The sequence below is a fragment of the Sinocyclocheilus rhinocerous genome, unplaced genomic scaffold (genome assembly GCF_001515625.1).
Source record: "Sinocyclocheilus rhinocerous isolate Xijiao unplaced genomic scaffold, SAMN03320098_v1.1 scaffold779, whole genome shotgun sequence".
Taxonomy (NCBI): Eukaryota; Metazoa; Chordata; class Actinopteri; order Cypriniformes; family Cyprinidae; genus Sinocyclocheilus; species Sinocyclocheilus rhinocerous.
Genome location: NW_015652150.1, coordinates 1,166,002 through 1,188,209, shown reverse-complemented (window position 1 = coordinate 1,188,209; position 22,208 = coordinate 1,166,002). Strand labels below are relative to the sequence as shown.

Genomic DNA, 22,208 nt, shown 5'->3' with positions numbered 1-22,208 from the left:
GTTTGTTAGGATAGGACAATATTTGGTCGAGATACAACTATTTGAAAATCTGGAATCTGAGGGTGCACAAAAATCTAAATATTGAGAAAATCACCTTTAAAGTTGCCCAAATGAAGTTATTGGCAATGCATATTACTAATCAAAAATACATTTTTTATATATTTACAGTAGGAACATGGAACATGATCTTTACTTAATATCCTAATGATTTTTGGCATAAAAGAAAAATCTATAATTTTGACCCATATAATGTATTTTTGGCTATTGCTACAAATATACCCCAGCGACTTAAGACTGGTTTTGTGGTCCAGGGTCACATTTGTATTCAGCAAGGATGCATTCAATTGATCACAAGTGAGAGTAAAGACATTTATAATGTTAAAAAAGATTTCCATTTTTAATAAATGCCGTTCTTTTTAACTTTTTAATATTCATCAAAGAATCCTGAAAAATATGTATCACTGCTTCAACAAAAATATTACTAATATTAAAGAAATATAAAAATGGAACTAAATTAGCATATTAGAATGATTGCTGAAGGACCATGTGACACTGGAGGCTGGAGTAATGGCTGCTGAAAATTCAACTTCCAAGCCATCACAGAAATTAATTACATTTAAAAATATATTAAAATAGAAAACAGTTATTTTACATAGCAATAATATTTCACAATAATACAGTTTTTTTCTATAGTATTTTTAGTCAAATAAATGCAGCCTTGGTGAACATAAGAGACTTCTTTTAAAAATCTTATCAACTCCAAAATTTTTGAATGGTAGTGTAGACATTAAAACCCCACCTAGATTAACAAAATGCTAAAAGAGTCTTGTTCATGGTTAGTTTATGATACCCAATGCAGTAAATAATGTTAACGATTTTAACCTTACTGCAATGCGTTACCTATGGAGGACGAAACCTGCAAAAACAATAAATATCACCTCATGTATTAAAAAAGACTGAGATTTAGGTGCCTTTAAACTTCAGGCTGTCAAACTTCTACAGTCTCTGCTGGATTTATGTCTGCATCAGAATGTTCCACTGTAAATTATCTGACTTTAAATCTACTAAACAGCTGTCCGGGATATCTGCCTGCTCACTTTCACTTCCCCCAAAAATAGGCCTATCTTTCAAAATCAAGACCAGAGTAAATTATTCAAAAAATCAAAATAATTATTTCACATTTTAATTTTAATTACATTTCTTGCAAAATATTAAAAAAATATAATTTATTTAATTTCATCCAAAAAGAGATCAACCTATATTTTGATCTATACAATACAGATTATTATATTTTTGTTTCTGATAACCGATTTTTAATTATCGATCTCTTATGTCCAAAGCAGAACAAAATTAAATTAATGACACTTAAGGAAAAACTGAATTAACTTGACTTAAAGGGTTAGTTTACCCAAAAATGAAAATTAGGCTGTGTTTTACTCACCCCCGAGGCATCCTAGGTGTATATGACTTTCTTCTTTCAGACGAATCCAGTCGGAGTTATATTAAAAATTGTCTTTGATCTTTCAAGCTGTTTAATGCCACTCAGCGGGTGTTGCATTGCTTCAGTCCAAAAGAACTTAAATAAAAATCGCCCATCCATAAAAAAATAAATGTGTCACACGGCTCCGGGGGGTGAACAAAGGCCTCCTGTAGCGAATCGATGCGTTTTTGTAAGAAAAAATATCCATATTCAAAACGTAACAAATTAGCCAATCACAACACACTGGATAGCTGGCCAATCAGAGCACACCTCGCTTTTCAGACCTGCTTTGTAAAAATCGATGCGTTTCAGAAAGGCGGGGCATAGAGGAGAAACAATAATGAACAGTATGTGGAAAATAACGTGTTTTTTTTAACCTTAAACTGCATAAACTCATTTCATTACAACAAATACACAAAATAATGTTCTTTTTAGCAGCATCATATGACCCCTTTAAGTTAATTTGGACTGAAGCAATGCAACACCCGCTGAGTGGCATTAAACAGCTTGAAAGATCAAAGACAATTTTTAATATAACTCCGACTGGATTCGTCTGAAAGAAGAAAGTCATATACACCTAGGATGCCTCGGGGGTGAGTAAAACGCAGCCCAATTTTCATTTTTGGGTGAACTAAGCCTTTACCGATTGCTGTCAAACACTTATTTTTGCAAAATTGTTGGCCAAAATACAAACTGAAGAAACATATATTTATTCTTTATAACCTAAATATAACAATGAAATAGAGTAACTATTTCCAAAACAGCTCACAGGTACTTCAACACAACAGTATTGCATCAAGTCATTTTGCACTAACACAACAAAACCTGCATATAAGCCAGACAGGATTATTTAATAGACATACAAAACAATACTGTGGTAGTACTACGGTACAGTGATGTTTGAGACGTTAACACCGTTTTTTAAAAACATTATTACTTATGTTACTTCTCATAATACCATGGTACTTTTACGGTATTGCGCAAACTAACGGTACGTACTATATTGTAATAATACAACGCGCGGTGCTCAGTCTGATGCAATTTCCACGTTTCTTCTGCAGTTACTGTCAGTCAATTAAACTATAAATTACCTGAGCTGAAATCAGTCGAAAAGAGGTAAAGCTAACAGTCACTAAACTACATATGAATACAGTTTTGCATTAACTCAGTTGTCTGCACTGTCCTGCATTCCATGCTTTTTAAAATCCCTGAGATATTATTTATTATCTTTGTGTAGTGCAAGGAGATGAAACTGATGCACGTTTCCATGACATTAACTTTAGCCGAGCGGCTAACGATTTAGCATTAGCAACAGTTCATGTATAAAGCACCTGCCAGTTCTATTTGAATTAACTTGACATATGTAGACAACAAATAGAACACATCAGCCTAAAAATACGCATTTCATCCCCTCAATGTGGCGGCTAGCTAGAAGTTACACATCTATCTAGGAAGCGCTTTGACTGTATGTTACTGGTCCAACTAACAGAAATAATGAGCACTAAGGGCCTGCCATGCTTCTAAAATGAACTAATTCAGTAATACATATGCACACCGACCAAAATAAAAGCACTCAGATCATCGCTTACCCTAAAGACAGGTTCTGCCCTTCCTCTCTGCGGGCTTGTTTTAACGGTGAATCGGCTCCTGTTGAGTTCCAGCAGTCTGGCGGCTGTAAGTCTCTACTGTTCTGCCTGCATCATGTCAGCTACTTCTTCTTCTTCTTCTTCTTGGCTTTTAACGGCGGCTGGCAACCAGCGTAATTAGGTGCATTACCGCCACCTTCTGCTCCGGAGTGTGGACCAGAGCGTTACATTCTACTTATTAATCCCGTCCTTTTAAGAAAATGAAAGAAAGCTTTACTATTTATTTCAGTTGCCCATTTTATTAAATATTTAAAATGTACCATCTGAATTCCATTCTTCTTGATTTCACCTATCATATTACTTCTTTCTTCCTCATATTTCTTACATTCAAGAATTACATGGGTTACTGTTTCTTCTACTTTGCATTGTTCACATAGTCCATTTGGATGTTTCCCTAATATTTTGAGTGTACTATTAAGATTGGAATGTCCCAACAATATTCTATTATAAACAACCTCTTCTTTCCTTGTTTTACCAATATGTCTTATTTTTGACTTACTTTGTTAATTAAATTGTAGAAAAATCTACCCTTTTCGTTATTGTCCCACTTTATTTGCCATTCTGCAATAACCTTTTTCCAGATTAAAACCTTAATTTCAGACTTGCTTAGAGGAACTTGTAATTCTATTTCTAATTCGTCCTCATTTCCCTTTACACCTACGTGTGATGGAACCCAAATAAAACTGATTAAAATATCATTCTGAACCAATCTTGAATATATCTGTAAAATACTAAAAAGAATATCTTGATGGCTTGATTTAAAAGACCTTAGACTTTTTAAAACTGAGAGTGAATCAGAACAAATTAAAACCTTTCCAGGTTTATAATCCTCTACCCACTGCAAGGACAGGAGTATTACTATGTCAGCTACTGTAAGCCTCTCTCTTCTTCTTCATCTTCTTCTTCTTCTTTGGAATTTTTGGCGTATTCCGCGCCATAGGCACATACCGCCACCTACTGTTTCTAATCATACATGGATGATAGTCCCGCCTCTATTAATCATATTTTTTTTTTTAATTGTCAATTTTATTTCTGGCTCAGCCAAGCTGTATTTCTGGCTGCTGCGTGTTCAGCTCCCATGCCAAAAAACCCAGCTTGTGTGTTCCCCTATTCCTTTGCTTTATTTATTTATTTATTTAACTATCAAATTAGTTTATTTAATCCTGTTTCTACTATATATTACATTTCTTTTCTTTCTTCCTTCTCTTAATTCTTTTCCTAATATCCAATTTATCTTCTTTTTTTCTTTATTATTACCATTTAAGTTCTTTATCATTTTAATTCTCTCTATATTATATTTCCGACATTTTAATATTACATGTTCAACAGTTTCTATTACCCCACAAAAAGCACATTTACCTGTAATATGTTTACCTATTTTGTATAGGGGTGCATTTAGTCCTGTGTGCCCAAATTGTAATCTATTTAAAATCACCTCATCTTTCCTACATCTTCCAAAATTGTATACTTCTTTAACTGATGAATTAATTTTATAATAAAACCTTGTAAGCCTCTCTCCAACATGACCCCTCAACCTCAACCTCAACCTCCTGCGAAACAAAGCTGCAAACTGTCAAACTACGACCTCTATGGGCCATAACAGGAAATGTTAAAACTCGAATACGCGTAAATTAATACTGCGAACTCTAGTGGCCACAAGAAGAAACGAATTAGAGTGTGGCGTGAAGACAATAATTTCTTCTTAAATGGAATTATCTAGTTTGTTAAAGGATAGTGATTTGTTTGCATTATATGAACCCAATGTATTATAATGTAAGGAAAATTCTTAGTTGTCATTATTTGCTGGCAGGTGAATTTAAACACCGTAGTCCTTCAGAAGCACTGATGTGTCGGACATTGGTTGATTGCTTTAGTTCAATGTATTTTAAAGAGAGGATGGCACGCTTTTGTTCGTTACAGTGAACTGTTGCATATAAGTAAGCTTATCATTTTCATATATCTTCTAAAATGACATTGTTTGATTCACGAACTGCCAATCCCTGGTGGTCTAGTGGTTAGGATTCGGCGCTCTCACCGCCGCGGCCCGGGTTCGATTCCCGGTCAGGGAACGATTTATTTTTATGAAAGTATGTTTTCAAACATGATAGTTCTATAAACTTGAAATCTACCGGTTACCTACAGAAATCGGTTTGGAAAATGCCTGTTTTAAAGCTAGGGGGTAGAGACCTGCACTCCCGCGGGGTCCCGCAACAGGGTGCGGCGCGGGACAACTCTTGATGGGCGAGTGCGGGCGGGAAGAGACTGGTGTGTGCGGGATCCGGGAGAATAAAATGATTCGCGGGACTCCCGCAAAATAGAAATTATCTAAACATAGTGTCTAAAACATATAAATTGTTATTTATCTGTTGCACAAAAGCAAAAAGAACAACTAATATTAACATTAAAATGATGGACATGCACAAGCTAGGCAGTTTCCATTTATAACACGTTTAAAGGGTAGCGCAATGTAGCCAATCACAGACATGGCTGTTGATTTCTGGAACGCAATGGCCAATCAGAGGTGATTAAGTTAGAAAATACTCACCGCAGTGCTGAAATTGCGTGCTCACGAATCATCTCATTTTAACACATGAAGTGTAGACATTGTGAAAAATTCATTGTGCATACATTTATTGTGTTATAACCATAGACTGTATAAAAACGGTTATAACAGGGCTTTATGAGATCGCGATTAACTGAGATGTCAGCTTTTAGTGATAATAAATGAAGCGCTGCTCGCATTCTGCCATGCCAAACCATGCACGCAGCAGCCCATGCTTCTCTGTTAAAAATAGTGGTTGGTGAATGTCGATGCTTAGCCTAAATAACAAATATTTTATCGCGGGAGCGGGCTGGCGCTGAAAAATCCGTCCCGCGCAGGTCTCTACTATGAGGCTCCTTTTTTCAGCTAAACTAGGAGACTGAGATCCACTAGGGGGCCTCAGCAAAGGTGACTTATAATTATTCAAATTAACATATTATTATTATTAATAAAATATTAATAACATATACAAAATTTCTCACACACACAAATCAAGAAATTTAAGAAATTAACCCATGTCTTATCAGAGAACCTAATCTAACACTGACCTGCAGGTATGAGTAACATCTCAAATTAAGAGATACGTTTGTTCCTTATGACTTGCATTAAAAATATAAGAAAGAAAAATGCACATATAAAGTATATTTACAAAAAATCATATAGAAACGAGAGCAAAACAAAGATAAAAAAAAAATCCATGTTTTTTTGCTCTTTACAAATTAGAATTCCTTTGTTAAGCACAACACTGAAATGGAAGCTGACACTGCCAAATATTTTATGCTGAAATACAATAACAAACCAAACAATTAATTTCTAAATAAGTTTCTTTTTTGCATTCAGCATTTAGGACCTAAGAAATGAAACTCAGCACTAATAACAGGTGAGACCAATCAAACAATGAAATCTTCCTAAGTATTGCATACAGTATCATGGCAACATGGCAACGGTAATGCAGCTGCAGGCCATGGCAACTTGTGGGCTTACTGACACAGCCAAGACATTCAAATGTGACTGTCAAAATGCAATATAGTGACTATGTATGGCTATGTGCCATTAAAAATAAGGACTTGTGGCATGTGGCATGTTTCAACAACCAAACCACCCACATCATTCATTGTCAAATGTGAAAATTTAAACTTTAAAAAATACTGTTTTTTTTAAATACAAAAAAGCAGAATTTGCTGGAAAGTTGAGAAATCTTATATATATATAAAAAAAAAAACACTACACAATAATGAACAGTGTAATGAAAATCGAGTTTTCTACACAATCTTCATCCTCGCTGTCCTTTTAAAGAAGGCATTTTCTTCACTTCAGGATATCAACTGAAAAACAAGAAAATTACCCATTATAAAAGCAGCAAACTGACAAAATCGATTATAAAATATTGGTTTAGTATTTTGGAGGTACTTACACCTTTAACTGTCTCCCGGATGAATTCCTTTCTGCTGGTCAGATCAAAGTCAGGATACTTGCCATAAACCTAAAACAAAGAGGAAGTTCATAAATAATAAGTATTTGGAAACGTTTCAGGACGACAAACATTAGTAGAACATATCTATATCTATTGTGATGAACTACACCTGTGCTAGGACTCCTGCATGAACTTAAGAGGAACTGATTTCATGCATTAAAAATCACTGGACTTCAGTTGGTTACATACAATTGCAAAATGGATCAGAAAAGTGAATATGCATCTAAAGCGAAACACCTCATTTGTTTGAAGACACCATTCAGTTTAATATTTTGTTAATGCAATGACATTCATACATTTAAAGTGTCGAAAGAGCCACTGTAACCACTCAAAAAGCCATTTTGTCCTGATAAAAGCTTTGAAATAACATACTTTTCGGGTAATCTGCTTCATCGTAACTTCCTCTAATTTGGCATCTTTCAAGAGATCCTTGATTGCCTCCTTTAACTGTTCTTCATTTGGTGGTTTTTTAACCATCTTGATCAGTGGCTGATCATCATCAGAGCTTTCACTTTCATCTGGAAGAAAAATACAGCATTTCAAACTCAGTGCAAAACAGTGTACGGTTTCAGTTTTGAGTAGGGATGGGTCACGATTTTCGAATATTCGATTAGTTGATTTAATTAAAGAATATCGAATAGGTTGTGCGATTATTGTCTTAAAAAATTTCCCCATGTTTTCCGTGATGATGCGGTGGTGACGAGGTATAACGCACCTAAAAGCTGTCAAAGACAACAGAAGAACACATTGTCTCACACGCACACTGTAGACTTGCGTGACATAAAAAAAGACTTGCGTAGCATATAATGGTTACAGTAACTTGGGACAATGTCAAATAAGAGTTTTGTGCGGACCACAAACACCCCTGTACATAACATTTCACTTACCACATAAACAGAATAAGGAGAGATGACTGATAGGACGATGGTGAATGATTTGCAGATCCTGAGCACCACTGACAAGCATCTAATCTTGTAAAATGTGTGGTAATACTGCCCAGTGCTGCTCCGTATTTGATCGCGAATCTCGAAAGTGAAAGTAAAAAACAAGCGCGCGTTCATAAGCGATTTCAATGCCCCGCATATTAACGGCTCCCTGATGCCCGCAGTTTATATACAGTATAATTACCCAACGATATAATTGCGACAGTGTTTGTGCGTGCTTGGGGGGGAGGGGTGCGATTTTCGAATAATAATCGAATAATACCCAGCGATTTTCTAATATTATTTTTGCTAGAATGCCCATCCCTAGTTTTGAGATGATGCTAAATTATTTCATGTCATGTTTTTCTAGACAAAAAAAACTTCTGGTCTTGCATCTCGAAGCATTTGCTGCATTATTACCCTTGCTCTTGCTTGCTTTCTTTTTCCCTCGGTTGCTGCTGCTGTCAGCTTTCTTGGTTTTTGGGACAGGCTTTGCTGGAGCTTTCCTCTTTGCTGCAGGCTTCTTTTTTGTCTAGGAAAATAGTTTCATAGAAGTGCACGGTCACAACAGCAGTCAAGAAAATCAGATGGAAAAACTAAACACATTTCTGGGGCATCTGCAGATCTGTAAATCTAAAGTGCTACAAATGTTGTACTTGTTCTTATGGTGTCATAAATTAATTTTTGTTATTTCTTTTTCTGCAGTTTTCATTTTCTAATTAAGCTGTAAATTAACTAATTGTTCATCAGCCATTTTTAATGCCTGACTTAATCAGCAGACCAAAACAACAAGCTCAAATAAGCTTGAATTTATTTGAATGACATGACAAATTTTCAGAATTCAAAAATATTACTAGTAAGTGTTTTTGTCTAACCTTTTTTGCATTCTTGTTTTCATGAACGTCTTGGTCACTTTCATCTGATGCAGTCTGTTCTGACTTTTCAGATTTCTTTGTAGACTTTGTGGTTAAAGATTTCTTCTGAGGAGGAGATTTCTGTTGATTTGCGGACACAATACAAGAAATTTACAAATAGTAAGATTGTCAATATATTGCCTGAACTGTAAAACCATAAATGTGGAGAATGTATATTAAAATCTTTGACGCATTTAGAAAAAAAAAACTTTTCACTCACTTCTTCCTCCTTGCTGTCGTCTTCAGGAGCATCATCATCTTCCTCTTTATCAGAAGATTTATCATCACTGTCTTTATTTTCTTGATTTGCTGTTGCAGACTTCACAGTGTCCTTACTGTTCTCTTTACCCTCTTCATCATCATCGTCCTCATCATCATCACTACTGGAATCAGTGACAATGGGTTTGGACTTCCCGCTTTCTACTTTTTTCTGTGTCCTTTTACTTTTGGATGAAGACTTTTCTCTTTTGGCATCTTTGGTCATCTTCTTTTTCTTCTTTAGGACAGGCTGCAGACAGTAAACACACAAAAAGCCATTGGCAAACAGCAAAAGACAAACTCATGAGACATTTTACCCAAAATATCCAGAAGTACATTGGCTGTAAAGTGACATAAAAAGTTGCATTGTTATTGTTCAGACCAAAAAAAAAAAACTCACCTTTCCTGAGTTGGTTGGACTTGTAAGAAATTTCATGATCCTCTCTGAAAGAACAATTTGTGTTCCAGACCTCTCCAGATCAAGAGTCTGACAAATGGTTCTGAGTTGTTCCTTGTGAAGCCTGCCAGACAGAAAAACCTCATTATCACACCCACTTTAAACCAATGATAACTAGAAAAATATTTGACCTGATAAATTATTATCCGGGGACCTCTTGTGGAGTTGACACAGAATAAACCACAGGACAAAAATTGGTCTGTCAATGTCACTGTCAATGATACCTAGCAGAGCACACATAATTTGTGCCTTCATCCCTTTATTTACCACTGATGTGCAAATATATTAAAGAAAAAAAAACATCAAACCAGTTAAATGACCTACCTTTTCACCTTCTCCATTTTTTTGCTGTAAAGGTCATTGTCCTCCCCAAAAGGAAATCCATTAAACAGCCGAAGATTTTTACGCAGTGTTGACGCCTGTATGAACATCAAGCAGCATTATTCAGTTACGAACTGTAATCTAACAATAATCTGTAGTAACATATGCTTTTGGCCATTTATGTGTTAAATGAGTTCTAAAACTAAACCTTACAGTTCCCGGGCGATCATATACAATCTTATGCAGAGGTTTGAGCAGAGGCGCTTTAAGCTTTCCGATGGAGTGATTAATCCGTGCAATGTCTCCCAGTTTGGCGCCGCTTCCTGTGCTCTCAATCTTTGGCTTTTCCTTCGGTTTACTCATCAAATCAAGTCTCTGGATAATTTTTTTCTCCCGTTTTCCTTCAAGAATTTCAGGTTCGACTGCAAAGACAATTAAAATAACATTACAAAAAGACAAAAACTGTAACTTTTGAGGGGGGAATCAGGTACGATTTAATTTATGAGCTTAAGAAAATTACATAAAAACTCAATACAAAGTAATGATACTGTAAGTATAATGTTACTTCTTATCAAAATAAAATTTCTTGAAATTAAAGCTTTGGCATCAATTGTTGACGTGAATTAACTTACACAATTTGGGTTTAGACCTGCTTTTAGGTTTAGGGCTTTCTGATTCATCCTGCTCTGTATCATCAGATGGACTCTTCTTCTTTCTCTTCTTCTTCTTCTCCTCCTCTTCTTCTATGACTGAATTTTCATCCAAAGAAACATCCTCTGTCTTGAAAGCTTCCATTTTTGCACTCATGATCTCAGTTGCACCCTAAATGGATAAAAAGACACGTCGCGGTGCTATAATCGTCGAATTCAACAGAATACTATTAGTAGACGTGTTATTACTAATATAATTTCCATACACAACAGCTCCATTTATCGCCTCTAATCACATTGTCAATATTGCGCTCTTGCTGCAGAACGAATTTGGCGCGTGTTTGTGTCTCAGTTGTATAAACCCCAGGCAGATACAAACCTTCTGCGTGCTAACAGGCTAGGAAAGTACGATCAAGGTGAGGTAAACTATGTGAAAACGGTGGAAAACGTAAATTACACAATCAAACGTGAGAGAAAAATACACTTTTACTCATACATAAACTGGCGACTCAAAGCTTTTTTTTAGGCGGCGCGAGACTGATAGCGCAGCAGAATAGCATATTCGTCCCGCCTACTTGCTCACAAAAACAATTAAATGTCCTTTTGCAACAAATCGTGGCAAGTCCTGCCTTCGTGTACGTAAACATAAAATTGAGAGAAAATGTTACAGACTGTAAAACCTCAGTAAACCTCATGGGCTCATACTTTAATACATATACTCACTGTACGTTAGTGTTGCTGCCAATTGGTCGCGATGGAGGTGCGCAGAAAACATGGCGTTTGAAAAGAGAGGGCGGGCTATCGCGTGACCACGCGGACACAAAAACCTATTAAAAGTACAGGCCCCCCAAAAATACAGTTTTCTCATTTAGCCTACTCACCCCCGTGTAGTTTCGAACAGTGTTGGGCAGTAACTAGTTACTAGTGATAATATTACTTTTTGCACTGACTAGTAGTGTAACTAATTACTACTAAGATTTCAGTAATAATATTACAGTTACCATCCATAAAACAGCTCGTTAAGTAGTTACATTTGATGCCTTAACCCCTACTGATTTGAAATCCAACAATCCAAAAATTCATAGATTTAATTTCATAATTTTCACGACTCGCACAGGCACAAGTCACCAGTGCAACAGGAAAGCTAGAACTACGGAAAAGTTTACATTCAGGGGATGGAAATTGCCATTACACTGATTTTGTCAGGAGAAAATGTGATCTGAACACAAGATGTGTAAGTTGTGGCATACTCTAGCATTACATGGCATTACAAACACTCAGTGGTGATTGATAGTGGCTTTCAAGTAAAAGTGTTGTATTAATTGTCATGTGTAGCTTGAAGCTAATTGTAGCTATAATTTCTCTTTTACCCATATGATTATCATATGATTTCATATTTTCACAAGTATTTTATCAAAAGAAACACATAAATTCATAAGATTTTTAATTAGGCTATAGTAATATAATTTATATCGGGATCATAGGGATGTGGGTGGGCAAGCCATGAAATGCCAGTAATGCCACAACTACAAAATCAGTGTAATGACAATATTTCCAACACCCGAAATGTAAGCATTTCCATATTTCTAGCTTTCCTGATGCACTGGTGACTTCATGTGCCTGTGCGAGTTGTGAAAATGATGAAAATAAATCTAGGAATTATTGGATTGTTGGATTTCAAATCAGGGGTTGAGGCATCAAATGTAACAAAGTAACGAGCTGTTTTATGGATGATAACTGTAATATTATTACTGAAATCTTATTAGTAATTAGACTACTAGTTACTGCAAAAAGTAATATTATTAGGCTACTGTAACTAGCTACTGCCCAACACTGGTGATAAGTAAAGTAATAATATTACTTTTGACAGGAGTAGCCTACCTAACGAGTAATAAATTACATTTGCGGAGTAACAAGCCCAACACTGGTTTCGAATTAGTAAGACTTTATTTCTTCTGTGGAGATGCTAGGATTTCAGAATTACAACCTCACTATGGTCAACATTCACTTTCGTTGTATGGACAAAAGGTTATAGTGAATAGTGACTGTTGCCTGTCAACATTCTCCAAGGAACAACAATCTTCAAATATATGGAACATGAGGGTCGGTAAATTGTCCCTTTGGGTGTGTGGCATCAAAAAAATAGGTTTAATGTGAATAAAAGTGCCTATATCCTTAATTCAGCATGGTCCACTTACATTTGCCAGTCGGAATTCATTACAGTAGCCTATTATGTTTTCATAATAATTGTATATTTTTAAATGTAACAAAATTCTACTTGTGAAGTGTTTTGCTGAAAGTGTGCTCGTGCTATCGTTCTTTTTTTTAATGATATCCAAATTTTACTTTAGTGAGTTTTATTCCATGTCTAGATGCAATTTGATATTTTTGTTTGTCTCTTCTAATGCAATGCCATTCATAGATGTGGCATTCATATTAGGCCTACATTTAATTTAGAACATCAAAAACAGTTAGCCTAATACGCAATGCCCCGAAATTTAAATTAATAAAAGTTTCATAAAAGATATGTATTTTATTTAATGATGTTCTCTCAGCTGAATATTTCCAGTTCTTCAGTTGGTTGAAGTAGCAATACTTTTACCAACAGCAGGGGGCAACATGCTACTTTATATTGCGGAGAAATAGTGAGTTATATTGCGCATAGGCTATATATATATATATATATAGATATAGATATATACACACACACACACACACACACACACACAAACACACAAAAAGTATATATAAAATTAGAAAGCTAGTGTTTTTTTTAAATAAAAAAGAAGATAAATAGATAAAGTAGAATTAAAATAGAATAGAAAGTGCTAGAGTTAGAGGGTCAAATAAAGATGGAACAGATGTGTTTTTAGTTGTTTTTTGAAGATGGCTAAGGTATATCAATACCTCACTACATCAGGTGCACATTATGCATCTTCTCATATTTTTCACACAATCACACTGCAAGTTAAATTCAGCAAGTGGTTATCATCATAAAAGCAGTTATTTTACATTTCAATTCAATTTTGTGTAGGAATGTTGTAAACTTTAGGAAGTCGGACCAAATAATGAATCAAGAAAAACATGGATCAAAGCTAATATTCTGTGTGTAGCCTACAGAAATGTGTGCACATTCAGCAATAGTGATAGTATATGATAGTATGCTATTCTGACCACAGATCTCCTTCCACACATTTGTGATCCATCTCACCTGCTGATTCAGTAATTAGCTTACTCATTCATTCATGAACACATCACCAGTTATACAATTATGTAGTTATACAATATGCAGGCCTGCAGTGAGATCAGATATGTTCTAATCAAAGTGAATAGACTGTGTAGGCTACATTTTATTCCATAAACCGTTATATCATATAGCATTAAAAACCAGTAAAATAAACACCTGAGGTGTTAAAGAAGTGTTCTGTCATGTGCTTCTACATTTCAGGTTTCCTAAAAGCAGGGACCGACAAACATTTATAACCCACTTCTCTACCTATTCCTCTCACAAAATCCTGTTTCTCAGGTTTTATGCTATAAAATCGGAGTTTGTAAATCAACTCGCAGCTGCATGGCCACCCTGTTCGTACTACCAAACCATGGACATTGTTTTGAAATGTGTGGGAAAAGTTATTTGAATCAAGCGTAGGTTTAAGGCCAAAGTTGACCCACCCACGAGGAACAAAGCATGGTTTGCTTTCTACGTGCTGCGCGCGCATACAATACAAGCGTAGATCTCGTGACAGCGAAGGCTTTGATTTTCCCAGACGATTACAACGCGTCTAATTTTTTTCTGGTTGTATTAAGTGTCTGGAGTTTGTTGCCTAGCAGCCTGAAAATGTCTCCTGATTGGTTGATAGCTCGCACTCTCTCCAGCTCGTTAAAACGCTTGTGAAAGGTGCACGAGCGCGCTTCAGAACTGTTCCGAACTCTGGTGAACCTGCGAAACCGTGAGCCGCATCGGTTCTTCTTCACTGGGAACATTTGGGAACATTCGGTTTGCATTATGTACTTCAGTTTATCGACAGAGGATCAACATCTGAAGTGGGAACAGAGTGAAGAGACAGATGGATCCGGCTCACCTCACACACGAGCTTTCAGTGTAGGCTTATAGGCTGAAGGTGGGTGTCCACTTATTCCTGTATGATTCTTTATGTTTTGTATTTTTAGATATTCAGTTGATATTTAAAAGGCTGGATAAGTTTAAAACTTATTTAAATGCAGGCCATTTGAGTATTAATTTATTTCATATGAATATGATTTCCTATTTAGAATCTTGTAGACAGCGGTTTAACTGTGCACTAAATACCTTGTAAAATAACTGACAAACGGAATGACTTTGCACAGGCATTATCAGATTGAGAGATAGACATTATTTGAATTTTATAAAATATGAATTTGTTGTTACTTCTCTGGATCTACACAAACCTCTCCTTTATATTCCCCACTGAATGTTTAACATTGAACTAGATTTTGTTTCTAAATAAAAGCTTCTCCGTATAATTTAAGTATAGAGCTAAAATTCTGATATTATTATTTTTTAGAATGCTTTTACTGATATGCATTTTATGTTCATATCAGAGTAGACAATGTTTTCCTTTCAATTGCAATCAATTATTTAAATGTTTTTATGTTGTCCATAATGTAAAAAAAAAAAAATATATATATATATATATATATTCTAGTCAGAAATATAATCTGTGACTGGACTGACTTGAGTATATTGGGTTACACTAATGAAAGTATTTTTAAGGATAAGATGAGGTATAAACAGCAGTGCTTGTGTTCACTTTTTACAGTGATACAGTACATTGAAAGTGGGTTGCTTTAGTGAATCAAAATAAAACTGCTTAAAAATGAAATCTCTTCTGAAAGGTATTGTTCTCACATTGTGCTCAGATCTCTTTAGTGTGATACCATGGGACCTTGTTAAAAATGCAGGTTTTAAAATGACCATCGTGACAATATTGTAGAGGAGCTTACCGAAGAGAATGAATGATTACAAGAATAGTACCATTAGTTCAATTAATTAGACAGGCCAGCTAAAATATTTAAATCTCAACGCAGCTTTGAAGAAGTAGGACACTGCAAAAGGCTTCTTCTCCCTCCCACCGTGTCTGATGTCTGCCAGTCATGGCGTAAAAGAGAAATAAAAACATTTTAATTAAGGGAATTTGCTCATTCAATACACAGAGCTTTCAATAAATTGGTATTACACTTAGCCTATGTATGCACAGACTATCCGAACTGTCTTTTTATATCTATTAAAATGCTTATGTGAGAATCGTAAGGCAGATGAAGTATTGTAATGTGTGATATTTACTGGATAAAACACACACTATAGGGCTTCAAACTACACTTAAACCTGTGTTAACGTCTTTTTAAACCCAGACTAAAGGTAAGTTTTAACCCTGAGTTATGAAACTTTCAAGGTGTCAAAGTGAAACAATGTGTTACAGCAAGTTTTTTCAGCAGACAACCACCTATCTCAGTGCTTACATCATTAAATATTCATATGCTTTGTACATTTGCAGAAACTTGCAAAGCTGAAAGTTCTAGCATCTAAATAAAGCAGTAAAAATAATCAGCGCAAAAGCATTAACTGGAGTGATGGGGAGGGAAAGTCCACCAAAAAAATTTAATTTCTGTCATCATTTGCTCACCATCATGTCATTCCAAACCTGTATGGCTTTCTTTCTTCTGCGGAACACAAAAGAAGATATTTTGAAGAATGTTTCAACTGTTTTTGTACATACAATGAAAGTCAGTAGGGTCCAAAACAAAATTGAACCCCACTAACCTTCAATGAGATATTTAAAATATATTTAAAATACTTTAATATTTCAGAATATCTGAAAAAAGAAAGTCATACAGGTTTGGAAACACATGAGGGTGAATGATGACAGATTTTCATTTTAGGGTGAACTAATTCTTTAATAGAATCAGATATATTTCTAATTTTGTGCAGTAGTTATCAACATTAACCAATGGTTCACAAATGTACAGTGTGAAATCTCAAAACCTGATTAAATAATTTTTTACTATATCATGATAAAGTAAGAACAGTGTAGAATATGATAACTAAAGATTTTGTTCGCCCAGGGTTAAGACAATTTAAAGTGTGAAAAGCTCAAATATGGGTCATTTTTATTCTAAATTTAGACCAGCAGCCAAATCCTCATTATTATTGATACTGCTCTTTCCATTCTGTGATACTAATGCACTTTCCCCCACTGGGTCTCTCAGGGCTCAACGTTACTCAGAACACCATGATCACGGATTCATCAAGTCCGGCAGAGTTCTTCGAGGACAATGCTTCGCTGCTGTCCTTGGACTCTAGTGTATTCTTCAGCGAGCCTGCACTACCGAGCGACGATCCGCTGGACTTCTTCATTATAAATGTCGGAGGCAGCCGCTATATCCTCTCTCAGGAACTGTTGGTCTGTCACCCGGAGACTCGGCTGGGCAAGCTGGCCCTCTCCAATCGAGACTCCGCTTTAGATCTGTGCGATGATGCAGATTTCTTGGAGAACGAGTTCTTCTTTGACCGCAACTCGCAGACCTTTCAGTACATCATGAACTTCTACAAGACCGGTCACTTACATGTGCGAGAGGAGCTGTGTGTGATCTCGTTCCTTCAGGAGATCGAGTACTGGGGCATCGATGAGCTCCGCATAGACAGCTGTTGCAGGGACAGATACTACCGCCGGAAGGAGATGAAGGAGTCGTTGGATATTTGTAAGGATTCTGAAGTAATGGACAACGAGGAGGAGGACTTCACTGGTGTTTTGTGCCAGGACTTACGCCAACGTCTATGGGATCTTATGGAGAAGCCGGACTCCTCTAAGGCGGCCAAGATGTTTGGGACGCTATCCATGTTCTTTGTGGTGGTGTCCATCCTGAACATTGCTCTGATTTCGCTGGACTTCACTATACTTGGTACACCCATCATCTTGGACACTCTTGAGTACATTTGTGTCATTTGGTTCACCGGTGAGCTGGTGCTCAGGTTCATGTGTGTTAGAGATAAGTGTAGGTTCAGCAGGAGTGTGGCGAATATCATTGACCTGCTGGCTATTCTACCCTTCTATGTGACTCTGGCTGTGGAGAGCCTGCATGGTGGATCTACGGAGCTGGAGAACGTTGGACGGGTAGTTCAGGTGCTGCGGCTAATGAGGTCTCTCAGGATGCTAAAACTTGGCCGACACTCAACAGGTGAAATACCTATTGAATCTTATCATATAATCATACACTACCGGTTCAAATGTTTGGGATTGGTAAAAATGTTTTATGTTTTTGAAAAAAATCTCTCATGTTCAACAATGCAGCATTTATTTGATCAAACATTCAGTAGAAACCGTAAAATTGCGAACTATTATTACAATGTAAAATAACAGTTTTTTATTCTAATATATTTTGAAACGCAATTTATTCCTTTGATGGCAAAGCTAAATTTTCAGCAGCCCTTACTCCAGTCTTCAGTGTCACATGATCCTTCAGAAATCCTTCTAATATGCTTATTTGGTGCTCAAGAAAAACGTATTATCAATGTTGAAGACAATAGTGCAATATTTTTTGTGGAATAATATTTTTTTATTTAATAAATAATAAATATTTTTGTGGAAACCATTATACATTTTTAAAGATTCTTTGACTGTTATAATGTTTAAAAGAATAGCATTTATTTGAAAAGGAAATCTTTTGTCACATTACAAATGTATTTACTGTCATTTTTTTATCAGTTTAATGCATCTTTGCAAAATGAAAGCATTAATTTCATTTTAAAAAATCGCACTGACCCCAAACTTTTGAATGGTAGTGTACTTTTTTGTAATTAATAAAAAAAATACAAACACATTTTGAATGAGGAACAGACTAAAATTGAAGTGATATACTGAAAGTCTAGCTTATCGAACATGCACTGTTGTGAGTTGCACATATAAACATTGTGAATCAAGTGCAGCAGGTTTGCCATTAGTACTCGCAAAACACATGACTGACCAGTTTGAAAATACGTAAGCCTAAATATATATATTGACATTTACGGTTCAAGGCAAGATTTTCATCCAATAAATGCTTTAATTTTAGTCTGTTTCTCACATGATTCATCATAAACTAGACATGACTTAAACTAGAATTTTAGCAAAATATATAAAAAAAAGGAAAGAAAAAAAAAAAAAATTCCACCCATTACAGTAAAATTCGAGTAAAATCGAAGAGTTGAAACCTGTATTAAACATTATGGATTTATTGATTAATGAAGAAGAAGAAAATTGCATTGAAGCTCTGCATATAAGATCATATAAACCATATTTCATCAAATGGAATACACAGCACACTGTTCAGTAGTACACTAGAACATTTGGGCATTTTAACACTGTCCTGATGGACTTTCAACCTGGGGAATGAAATCATTCATGAAGATGTCAGTCTATTTTTGGGAGAGTAAATTTATTCATCCATTCATATTTTGACAGTATCCCAGGGAGACTTAAGAGGAAGATCCTTAGACACACAAACAGTAACTGAGCACAGACTTGTGGATTTGATCTTGCATTTTTGTGGAAGGAAAGAATCTCTTTCTAAGATGCAGCCATAAAGTCACAAATAATTAAACAACATGATATGCAAGAGCTAAAAGACGAGGGTACAGTTGGGGGAATTTGGTGGGACTGGGGGCTTATCATGCCAACTTCCATGTGGAAATGTAAAATAAGTGAAAATAGAGTTTCATAATTAACCCTCGGTGGTTCTTTTTCTTTTTTAAAGGAGATAAAGCCATATTTTATTTTGTGACTAATAAATAACAGACTGGATTTTCACAGGGTCTCACTATCATTGTTTAGATTTAACACATTTTTAAGCAGACAATGTTCTGTTCTCAGGATAAAAATCTGAAGTAAACACTGACAGATAATCCACTGAGGGAACGGCAGAGCCTATTTTCATATCCGTCACATTTTAATATTGGGGTCCCTCTCGTCTACAGCGTTCTCTGCCCCTCTGAAGGTGTTTATTCACAGTAGTAGCTAATCTGATCAGAAGACACAAACTAAATTAAAGTGAATGAGGTCAGGCAAACAGTCCCCATAGCCGTAAACATCAAATATGAACTGTGCTCAGACAAATGTGACACGTTAGTCAAGATGAGAATGGAAGTGAATGAAAAAACTAATTCAATATCAATCTTTTGAGTGTTCCCCAGTGCATTTTAATTTTCTTAAAATAGAAGCCTAGTCTTTCATAGAAACCCGTGTTGACTCCAGTGCCTCAGATGTGGGTCAAGGGGCCATAAAAGTCAGCGTATTAATGACAAAATACGGTTCCTACTTCTAAAAATAAAAGGACATGCTTTGATACGCACAGTAAGTAGGCTAGGTGTCGACTTTAGATGCTTGATGTTCTGTCTGTAAATGTATTCAGCGAGGCCGCTAAAAAAAGAATAAATAAAGCATTTCTCAGGAAGACGTGCCATTTTGGAGTGAGAGAGTATAGCAGCTGTTCTCAGGTGTCTATATTTAAAGGCTAGAATCTCTTGGATGATTTGATAACTGTTATAAACTTGATTTATCTTTTGCCGTAAGATTCACAAACTGGCAGATGCAAATGTTTATAAATAAATAAATAAATAAATATATATATATATATATATATATATATATATATATATATATATATATGAGCAATATCACACAAGTAGCAGTGCAACATGGCTGTATATCGGCACAGCTGTGATTCGGCCATAGGCACAAGGCCACAGGACGAGTGTGATATTGCGTTTATACAACAGTTCGACGGCACAAGTGTGTAAATACATAAGAAACAACGAAGGAGTGTCTTTAAAACCCCTCTTTTGTGCGGAACTACTTCCTTCCGCCACGGATTTAAATCTCAAGTTGACAGTTTAACAGCTGAATCAAGCCTCCGTTGCTAATTCGAAAACGTCACTTTAGAACTAGTAACGAAGGAACGTTGAGTTGCTTCATTGAAAGCTTATTGTATTGCTGTATTAAAAGCTCCCTGTATTATGTAGAGTATTATGAGAGAGAGAGATTGACTGAGTGAGTGATTACCTGCATCTGATACAGCATTCATTCTTCAGCTCAATCTCATATTCACAATAAAACATTAGTCTGAATGTCCGCTGAGGAAAGCGATATCTTTGTCGTACCATCCTTTAATCTGTTAAGGGTGATTTCCAATGACAGCGCTACGCATTATTTTGTTGGCTGCGTCTTACAAGGTGTTGTTGAAAGTAAAAAAATAACTTCCTTGTTTACAACCCTGTTTCAGTCTCTTTCAATATAAAAGTCTTTACCGCTGACTCACTCATAAAAACAGTCTCTTGTCCCCATCTAATGGCGGAACAATGTAACTAATCACCATCATGAACACACACACACACTGTCTGGTGCACTATCCTTGTGGGGACTCCCCATAGGCATAATGGTTTTTATACTGTACAAACTGTATTTTCTATCGCCCTACACCTAAACCTACCCCTCACAGAAAACTTTCTGCATTTTTACAATTTCAAAATACCTAATTCTGTATGATTTATAAGCTTTTGTACCCATGGGGACCTCAATTTAGGTCCCCACGGTAACACAAGTCCCCATGAGTTGGTGTGTATTCAGGTTTAAGTCCCCTCCAGTATAGAAAAACCTATACATACACACATACACACACACACACCTTTATTCAATATCAAATACTATAAATAAATACTACTATTATTTATATAAAATATAATTTATTGAATAATAATATTTAATAACAACAACAGCCATCATAAAAGTTGCTAGGCAGTTCAGTCAAAAGTACAAAGGCAGCACTCTGATATACAGCATTAATATTACGAATTATATATCTCATGTTTAACCACTATAGAGACATCAGTCAGCGGCAAATTCCAGAAGATCTGGCCGAGGTAAGACTGCTCTCGGCAGGTTCATGAGCACTGAATGGCCATTGAATGGCCGCTGACGCCCTGGAGCTCACATCTTTGAAAACATTGAAGCAAATTTTCAAATATACGTTATCTTTATTAACAAACCGCATATTTGAAGTCTAAACTAGTACATTCTCACCTAAAAAAATCTTAAAACTTCATTCTGTGACACAAAACAGTAGGCAGTAGACACAAAACAAACTGACAAGCTGCGCAAAACATGCGCAAAATATGATCGTGGTTTTGCGCAGCTTGTCAGTGAACAACGGCTCTGTGTAGTAAATGCTGCTCCATGTGAAAGCCCGCACGTGATGGAGATTTACCGCTGATTACAGAACCGGCTTTACTGACAAGATGCGCGTTAAATATCGCATGCGATTTATCGTGCAGCCCTACAAAACAGTATTATTTATAAGATTATATTGGATTTGGCCGTCCGCCATGAGATTCACTGAGAAATACTGCAAGCAGAGGGATATAAACGGTGAAACGGTTGGAGCTCTGTTATCACTAGAATATCGCACTCCTGTCAGCCAATCAGATTTGAGGACCAGAAATAACTTGTGTATATACAGTATATATATATATATAT

The 22,208-nt window shown here is 35.9% G+C and overlaps 3 protein-coding genes and 1 non-coding gene across 5 annotated transcripts in view; 2 read left to right on the top strand and 2 right to left on the bottom strand.

Moving 5' to 3' along the window:
• The window catches only part of LOC107713836 (sterol regulatory element-binding protein cleavage-activating protein-like), a 23,826-nt gene extending 20,653 nt beyond the window's left edge, over nucleotides 1-3,173 (bottom strand). Inside the window, exon 1 of the mRNA XM_016519468.1 lies at nucleotides 3,070-3,173. The gene's annotated coding sequence lies outside the window, so the exon portion shown is untranslated. The remainder of the gene's footprint in view (nucleotides 1-3,069) is intronic.
• Nucleotides 3,174-5,123: 1,950 nt separating this feature from the next.
• On the top strand, nucleotides 5,124-5,195 carry trnae-cuc (transfer RNA glutamic acid (anticodon CUC)). Its single transcript has one exon. It is a non-coding gene; the product is annotated as a tRNA-Glu (tRNA).
• Nucleotides 5,196-6,378: 1,183 nt separating this feature from the next.
• On the bottom strand, nucleotides 6,379-11,464 carry LOC107713816 (protein DEK-like). 2 transcript variants are annotated; one of them, XM_016519432.1, is made up of 11 exons: nucleotides 11,389-11,464; nucleotides 10,648-10,837; nucleotides 10,229-10,437; nucleotides 10,019-10,113; nucleotides 9,638-9,758; nucleotides 9,200-9,487; nucleotides 8,941-9,045; nucleotides 8,486-8,597; nucleotides 7,515-7,660; nucleotides 7,083-7,151; nucleotides 6,379-6,993 (listed from the first exon to the last, which is right to left on the bottom strand). In XM_016519432.1, exons 2-11 carry the CDS (start codon nucleotides 10,820-10,822, stop codon nucleotides 6,982-6,984), a joined length of 1,332 nt encoding a protein of 443 aa, XP_016374918.1. In that variant the 5' UTR covers nucleotides 10,823-10,837; nucleotides 11,389-11,464; the 3' UTR covers nucleotides 6,379-6,981. The 2 variants fall into 2 exon arrangements, with proteins under 2 accessions (XP_016374918.1, XP_016374917.1); XM_016519431.1 differs by having other exon boundaries at nucleotides 6,380-6,993; nucleotides 8,941-9,060.
• A 3,250-nt stretch (nucleotides 11,465-14,714) lies between these two features.
• Nucleotides 14,715-22,208, top strand: part of LOC107713815 (potassium voltage-gated channel subfamily V member 1-like) — a 14,339-nt gene continuing 6,845 nt past the window's right edge. The window contains exons 1-2 of the mRNA XM_016519430.1: nucleotides 14,715-14,786; nucleotides 16,912-17,880. Of these exons, the coding sequence (XP_016374916.1) occupies nucleotides 16,935-17,880 (946 nt within the window). The 5' untranslated portion in view covers nucleotides 14,715-14,786; nucleotides 16,912-16,934. The remainder of the gene's footprint in view (nucleotides 14,787-16,911; nucleotides 17,881-22,208) is intronic.

Excerpts from the sequence above, each read along its gene's own strand:
- LOC107713816 (XM_016519431.1), bottom strand. The coding sequence starts at position 10,822 with ATGAGTGCAAAAATGGAAGCTTTCAAGACAGAGGATGTTTCTTTGGAT. Across the intron at positions 9,061-9,199 it reads ACGACAGCAAGGAGGAAGAA|AAATCTCCTCCTCAGAAGAA; the intron begins GTGAGTGAAAAG and ends GCAAATCAACAG. Across the intron at positions 7,661-8,485 it reads GAAAGCAAGCAAGAGCAAGG|ATGAAAGTGAAAGCTCTGAT; the intron begins GTAATAATGCAG and ends TTTTTCTTCCAG.